The sequence below is a fragment of the Chrysochloris asiatica genome, unplaced genomic scaffold (genome assembly GCF_000296735.1).
Source record: "Chrysochloris asiatica unplaced genomic scaffold, ChrAsi1.0 scaffold00167, whole genome shotgun sequence".
Lineage (NCBI taxonomy): Eukaryota > Metazoa > Chordata > Mammalia > Afrosoricida > Chrysochloridae > Chrysochloris > Chrysochloris asiatica.
This window is the reverse complement of record NW_006408685.1, coordinates 4,707,536-4,716,044: the sequence shown is the minus strand read 5'-3', so window position 1 is coordinate 4,716,044 and position 8,509 is coordinate 4,707,536. Positions and strand designations below refer to the sequence as shown.

General features: G+C 38.9%; 1 protein-coding gene across 1 annotated transcript in view; it reads right to left on the bottom strand.

Annotated features, from left to right (window-relative positions):
• Positions 1–8,509, bottom strand: part of POF1B (premature ovarian failure, 1B) — a 287,784-nt gene that overhangs the window by 170,346 nt on the left and 108,929 nt on the right. Inside the window, exon 6 of the mRNA XM_006871314.1 lies at positions 6,066–6,146. Coding sequence (XP_006871376.1) covers positions 6,066–6,146 — 81 coding nt within the window. The remainder of the gene's footprint in view (positions 1–6,065; positions 6,147–8,509) is intronic.

Sequence of the window (8,509 nt, the reverse complement as noted above, 5' to 3'; positions counted from 1 at the left end):
AATATAAATACCTTATGATCCAGCAATTCCTCTGCTTTGTATTTACCCACAAGAAATATGACCCACAACACGAGCAGATATATGCACACCAATGTTCATAGCAGCACTATTTACAATAGCAAAAAGATGGAGGCAGCCAAAGTGTCCATCAAAGTGCCCAAACAAACTGTGGAATACACACAATGGAATACTATGCTACCTTGAAATATAACAAGGAAGCTGCAAGCCACTGCTTAACATGAATGAACCCTGAGGATATTATGTTGAGTGAAATTAGTCAGTCACAAAAGGAGAAATATTGCATAGGACCACTGCTGTAAAAGACTAAGAAAAAGAACCCATTCTAAAGGGGGGTGGATTCTTTGCTGGTTGCTGGGATGTGGGGTTGAGTGAGGGGAGGGAGGGGAAGGTGGAGCACAGGGTAAGGAATAGACACAGCATAGTTTTGGTGCTGGGGAGTGGGGCAATATACAAGAAGGGAGAGGTGAATGGAAGAACAAAGCAGATGGGAGAACAATTAGGCAGGTTTGCATGGGCTAAGTGGGACAGAGGTAAATAATGATGTATGCACAACCTTGGAACAACAGGGCTCTGGGATACAGAGATTGAGATATTGTTGGGATGGGGAAAGGGGGGAGTAATGTTAAGATGCTTGGTTGTCTTTTGAATCTTGGTTTTCCTTGGATTATATTAAAAAATAGACATTGGGGAGTGGGGGGAGAAAGGAATAGCCAGAAACATCACCATAGAAAGCTTGTAAGTCCTTCTTCTGCCTATAACTGATTGGAATACCTAAAATGGGGCTAAAACATGCCCAGTGAAGGAGGCTTCCTGCAGATCCTCTGCATTATGTAAGACTATATGTGGAAGCCTGAACCATATCCAGATCTCAGAGATGGGAAATTTCCACTTGAAAGGATGACCAGACCAGCCTGGAGCGGGTAGAACAGAGACACTTCTTGAAAGAAAGACTGACAGGAAAAATACAAAACTACATAGGCAGACAGACTGCTACTACAAGAACAGGCAAGTTGCTTGCCCAGGAGACATCAAGGCAAGTGGTTGGGGCCCTCAGTGTAAACCCTCTTCCAAGACTAAGACTAAATGGGAATCCACGCTATGATTGGTGACCACACTCGTCACTGATAAGGGAAAGTTAAAACAGTCATGAAGCTGTAAGGTAAGCCCTACAATGTTCAATAGACTTTTATGAACCCAGGTGGAGACCTGGTTGGCCAGCAGTGTGGCAAGACCTTTGGACTCTTGGGCCCAGAGTCAGTGACATACCACAGAGGACTAGAGTGGAGAGTGAAGCATCCACTCTTGCAGATAATACCCACTTGACCTGTCTTCAATGACTAGATGATCAGAGCTCAACCAGAGAAAAAGAAAGTAGAGGAAAAAAGAGTAATCTGATACAATTTGATGAACTTGACCTACACCTATGGAAGAAGTAGCTCAAAAGAGGGAACAAATCCTAACAGCAAGGATCATTCCCATCCCCTCCATACACAGAGTAGACAGGGATGGGCAACTTGGACATAGGCTACCCAAAATAGGGGGGAGCTTCAAAGGCAAGAAGTGACTGGCTTACAAGTTTTCAAGAGGGAACCTAGATTCAGAGGGCATGAAGGAATATAGAATCTCCACTGAGTAGTGTACAATCTGTCTAGGTGGGGCTGATGAAATGAAATGCGGATAGGTCTCTTGTGATACAATAGTGAATAATTGTTATCAGTACTGCTTGTAAGGGTTGGAAATGTGAAGGTAGACATTTTGTAGCAAGGAGGAGAGTGATTAACTTTTCAGCCTAGGAGTGGAGGTCCCTGGGACCATCAGGGGAGAAGAGGGGAGAGCAGGACCCTACCCAGAGAAGCAGTGATGCCTGAGATGGAAGCAGAGACGATGATGTGGAGAGATAGAGCAGTTGGGGACTTTAGACACAGAGAGGGAGAGGGGCTGTGTTGATGACCGGGGGTGGGGGTGGGCAGGCTTGTAGTGTATACTCTTTCATTGGTTGATGATGCATGGAGGGGATTGTAACCATAGCAATGAAATGATATACGATAGGATTATTGTAAAGCTAATGTTCTCCCATGTAAACTATCACATAATTCACAATAAAACATTAAATAATAATAAGAATAATAGATTTGGTTTATCGGACACTAATAACTACAGAATGGAAGAGTTGTGAGATGACATCAATAGCATTATACAGGAAGAAAGAAAAAGGCCATTTAAAACAAAAGAAAGAAAAGACTAAAGTGAATTCCAGAAGAGACTCTGAAACTAACACTTGAGTATAGAGAAGCTAAAGCTACTGAATGAAATATTGGGGAAAAAATACTTTAACAGAGGATTTCAAAAGACTGCTCATGTCAAATATTATGATGAAATCTACAAAGACTTAGAGTTAGAAAACCAAAAGGAAAGAAGACAGTCTGCATTTCTCAAGCTGAAAAACCTGAAGAAAAAATAAAAGGCTTGGATTGCAACATGGAAGGATATATTGAAGGATATAAATGGCAAAATATTGAGTGATGCTAGAAATACCAAAAGAAGATGGAAAAAATACAAAATATCACTTTACCAAAAAAAATTAATTAATGTTCAGAGATTTCAAGAGGTTTGATATGATCAAGAACCAAAGGTGTTGAAGGAAGAAGACCAAGCATTCTTGAAAACATGGGAAATAAAATAAGCTCCAGAAACTGACCAAATACAAATAGAAAAATTTCAACAATCTGATGCAGCACTGGAGATGCTTACTTGTGTATGTCAAGCTACCGAGACAATTGATTGCAAGAGGTCCATATTTGTGTTCATTCCAAATAAAGGTGACCCAAAGGAAATCATTTAACAAAATAATTAATAGTATGTTGTTGTTGTTGTTGTTAAGTGCCGTCGAGTCGGTTCAACCCATAGCGACCCTGTACAGGGTTTCCGAGGGTGTAAATCTTTACGGGAGTAGAAAGCCTGATCTTTCTCCCGCGGAGCAGCTGGTAGTTTCGAACCGCTGACCTTAAGGTTCGCAGCCCGATTCGTAACCACTACGCTACCAGAGCTCACTAATTAATAGTATATGCAAGTAAAATTTTGTTGAAGATAATCCTTAAGTGATTGTAGCAGTACATTGACAAAGAACTGACACAAATTCAAATGTGATTAAGAAGAGGACGTGTAACATAAGATGGCTGAAAGCAGAGAATACCAGAAAGATGTTTACTTATGCTTAAGTGTGCTCATGAGGAACTTGTACATAGATTAAGAGGCAGTCATTCGAAGAGAGCAAGGGGATACTGGATGATTTAAAATCAGGAAAGGTGTCAGGGTTGAATCTGTTCACCATATTTATTCAATCTATATGCTGAGAAATTTATCTGAGAAGCTGTATTACATGAAGAAGAATGTGGCATTAAGACTCGTTAACAACCTGAAATGTGAAGATGACACAACCTTGGTAAGAGAAAAGAATACTTGAAACACTTATTGATGATTAGCAAAGACTACAGCCTTCAGTAAGGATTGCACCTCAACGTAAAGAAAAGAAAATCCTCACAGCTGGACCAATAAATAACATAATGATAAATGGAGAAAAACTGAAGTTGTCAAGCAGTTCAAATTGCTTGGATCCACAATCAGTGGTCATGGAAACAACAGTCTTAGCCAAATCTGCTGAAAAATACCTCTTTAAAGTATACAAGAGCAAAGATGCCAGTTTGAGGACAAAGGTCCACCTGACCCATGCACGCCATGGTATTTTTCAATCACTTTATATGCATGTAAAAGTTGGATCATAAATAAGGAAGACAGTAAAAGAATTGATACATTTGAATTATGGTGTTGGCAAATAATATTTAAAGTGCCATGGAATGCCAGAAAAACAAACAAATCTGTCTTGGAAGAAGTGCAGTCAAAATGCTCCTTAGAAGCAAGGATGGTGAGACTTTGTCTCTTGTACTTTGGACATTTTATAAAGAGTGACCAATTCCTTGAGAAAGACGTCATGCTTAGAAAAGTGGAGAGTCAGTGAAAAAGAGGAAGAACCTCAACATGAGGAATTGCACATTGGCAGCAACAATGATCTCAAAAGTAACAATTGTGAGGATGGTACAGGGCTAGGTAGTGTTTCGTTCTATTGCACATAGGTTCACTGTGAACTGAAACTCAAAGACATCTAATGACAAAAATAATGATATTATGTGGCTAGTTTCCATCTACAGAATTAGGTTGTATCTTGAAACAATCTCTTTTGAGATATGAAAGTAGAGAAGAGTGAGTAGACCTCAGATGGACCTACAATCACGAAGAAAGAAGTGCTGGTAGTGATGTATATACTTTGGACTTGGGGTTCCTGAATGCTGTAGCTCCTAGATACAAGAGAATAGTGATCCTAAGACACATGGAAATCTCCAAGGAATGTTGGACCTACAGATGCTTTTTCCAGAGCCAACATAAAAGGAAAGCCTTCTGAATCTGAACTTCTAGCTTCTAAACTGTGAGACAATAAATTTACTTTTTGTTAAAGGTGTCCACTTGCGTTTTTCTGTTATATCTGTTGTTGTTAATGCTGGTGAGTCAGTTCTGACCCATTCCAACCCTGTATAGGGTTTCTGAGAAGAGACTGGTGAGTCTGAACCATCGACCTTACAGTTAGCAGTCCCGTAATTATCCTACAGTGCCACACCAGGACTCCAATTATAGCAGCATTAGATAATTAAGACAGGGAGGAATAGGTAGAATATTAGGCATTTTTAGGACAGTTAAACTATTCTGTACCATGCTGCATTTATCAAAACTCATAAAACCACAACACAAAGAATGAACTCTAATATCAATTATCAACTTTATGTACATGCATATATGCAAATGCAAGCAAATGTCCAAGCAATCACATACGAATCAAAGCCTGCATGCACATATGCTCAAATACACTCATATGCACACTTAGCAGCCTGCCTAGCTAAGGAGACATGAAAAAAAATATTTTTAAATAAATATATGAAAGAAAAGTAAGAGGAGAAATACATGTAAGTAGAAGATGAGTGTATCCTCCCTTACCTATCCCAATTCCATCTAGAATAATAGCAAATGTGTTACTCTAGTTTAACCATTTGCTTCCCATAGATGAAGAAAATAATTTATTATATTTTGTAGGTGAGGGAAGGATTGTTTCCTGCAATCTTGAAAAAAGAAAATAAAAAAGTTGCTGTATTCCTATTTGGAGAATATTATTCTAGTTGTGAGATCGATGTCTTTGCACAGTTCTGACGATGGCACAGGACCAGGCAGTGTTTCATTGTATTGTATCTAGGGTTGCTATGAGTTAAAAATGGCTCATTTGCATCTAACAGCAATAACATGGTCCTGACAGAACCTCTTATTGCAGCTTAAAGAAAGTGGATTTGCAGAGCCATTTGTGTGTACATATATTGAGGAAGGTTTAATATTATGGAAAAATAGTTTTCTTTATTTTCTCCACCATAGAAACAGAGAGTAATATCCTAGCTAATAAAATGTAAAGTTATATATGTTATTAGAAAATATAATAATGTAATTTTTTAAACTGCTCTTTGCCAAACACAAAAAGTTCACACACCGTAGGCAACAGTGATATTGAAGGTGTTTTTGACCTTTCAACTTTTAATTTTCTTCCTCTTAGCTCATATCTCAACAGAAAATCTAAATGTGCTAGATAAAGATTCCAACCCTTATGTAACAGCCATTAGAATTTTTATGTGAAGTCTGTGAAAGAACTTTACTCCCTTTTTCTTTGGTTCAGAGTGCACAAAAATCCTATAGCACATGGGTGGGGTTATAGAACTAGAAAACCTTTGTAACTCAAGTATGTCAATGATCTTTGGAATTGCTGCATCTCTGTGTCAGAGTATATGGGTGCACAATTTCTTGAAATTAAAGGTGATGCTTTTTATACTAGTGATGAGAAATTCACTAAAACTGGCAGATATTAAGGACATGATAACTGACTCACACTTCTTGTTGAAATTGTCTACTTAAAAGGGATCACTGGTTGGGAAAAATATTATCTTGACATATCTTACCAGCTCAGGATTTTGTACTATGTATCTCCTAATGGTGGTCTGTGGATATGCAGTAACTTTCATTGTTGGAGAATGGAGTTCCTGTGAAGAAAAGATAAATACTGCATATAATCATACTGATCTTGGAGTCATCAATAATAATAGAGATAAATTATCAAAGTTAGATTTTTTTAGAGTCATTTGCATCAACAATGATATTTGAATTTATGATTTAGCTAATTTCAATTCCAGAAAGAATGCATTATGTGTTCAGCATCATGACTAGTACTTCAATTATACTTACTTCATGGTGATTCGTCCCACTTTCCAAACTATATTTGATGAGATGTTTAAAATATTCTTTATTGTAAATGTTCCCAAATGATCAGAAGAAAATATAGCTTGTTACTATGCTTGTTAAGTGCCATAGAGTCCGTTCCGACTCACCGACCCTGTATCGGGTTTCCAAGCTTGAACCACCGACCTTGCGGTTCCAATCAACCATGCAGTCCAGTACATTAACCCACAGCACCACACCAGGACTCCAATATATAGCTTGGTGGTGGTGGTAGTTATGTGCTGTGGAGTCAGTTCCGGCTTATAGCGACCTTGTAACAGGGTTTCCGAGGCTGTAAATCTTTACAAGAGAAAGCATCATCTTCCTCCAGCGCAACAGTTTCGAACAGCTGAGCTTGATGTTCGCAGCCCAATTCATAACCACTACGCTACCAGAGATTTTTAATATGTTGTTGTTGTCAAGTGTCATCAAGTCGATTCAGACCTATAGCGACCCCATATAGGGTTTCCAAGGAGCAGCTGGTGAGCTTGAAACACCAACCTTGCAGTTCAAAAGGCTTTGCAGTCTGGCGCATTAACCCACAGCGCCACACCTGGACTCCTCTTAATATATAGCTTAATATTTATTAATTACATCTAGATTATGAAACATGGGAAAGCTTAATGTTTATTAATTACATCTATATTATGGAACGCAGGCAAAAGACGAGTCTTTCTGCTCCAGCACAGATTTTAAAAGCCTTGGAAACCCTATGTTGTTTTTGTTGTTAACTGTTGTGGAGTCAGTTCCTACTTATAGCAACCCTGTATAGGGTTTCCGAGGAGAGGCTGGTGAGCCTGAACCGCCGACTTTGTGGTTCAAACTGACCTTGTAGTCCAGCGCATTAATCCGCATTGCCACACCAGGGCTCCTGAAGAAACAAAGATAGTGACTCTTTATATACAGGGTCGGAGTCCTGGTGTGGCTCTGTGGGTTAATGTGCTAGCCTACAAAGTCGCATGAACCACAAGGTCGGCAGTTCAAGCTCACCAGCCACTCCTTGAAAACCCTATACAGGGTCTCTATGGGGCGCAACTGACTCTAGGACACACAACAACATATTCTGGGTCACTAGTTTTCCTTCTTTGCAATATTTTATAGTTGCAAATTTTTTTTTACAATAAGCCCAAATTTTTATTAGCAGAAATAAAATATATGGCATATGTATAAAATATGTTTTAATTGAAAATTACCAGAGTAAATAGTTTTCCATTCAATAGTTTATACAAAAAAGTGTTTCATAATACTAATTGCATTTGCCAGAATCTGTCAGCACTTTTACCATTTCTGCCTGGCCTTCCAGTTTCCTTTCATCTGAATTTTCTACCCCTTGCTGCCTTCTCATCTTTGCTTTTGGGCAAATGTTATCCATTTGATCTCATATAATTGATTTTTCTGTGTAACACATTTCTCTCAGTGTTATTGCTACTTTTATGGCCTATGTTTGGCTGAAATGTGGTCTCTAGGAAAAGCTTCACTAGCCTGGGGTTTCTTCCAGTCCCTGTCAGACCAGTTTTTGTTTTGTTTTGTTGAAGATTTGATTTTTTTTCTTCTACATGTTTCTCCAGCTCTGTCCATATTCTCTGTTGTGATCTCAGTCAGAGCAATTGTTACTGGCAGCCAGACACCATCTAGTTCTTCTTGCCTGGGGTCCTACAGGTTGTGGCTCATGTGGTCTGTTTGTTATCTGGACTAACTGCTCCCTTGAGAGTTTGGTTTTCTTCTGTCTCCTTGGCTCTGAATGGGAAAGCACCAATAATTGTATGTTAGATGGCTGCTCAAAGGTTTTAAAACTCCGGATGCTACTCATCAAAGTAGGATGCAGAATACTGTCTTTCTGAACTATGTTGTGTAATTGACGTAGATGTCCACAAAATCTATGGTCCTGTGTCTTCAAGCCTAAGAATTTCGTCCTGTGAGCTTTGTTGTGTCTGAGATATTTCCATTATTGTACTTCTTGTGTACTTTATCTACCATATTAATATACATGTAGCATCTATAATTATATGTATAGAAACATCAACAACCAAACCCTCCGACACCTCTTTAGAATATCTATCTACCTACATAGATAAGGAGCTCTGGGAGCTTAGTGGTTACGAATCAGGCTGCGAACCTTAAGGTCAGC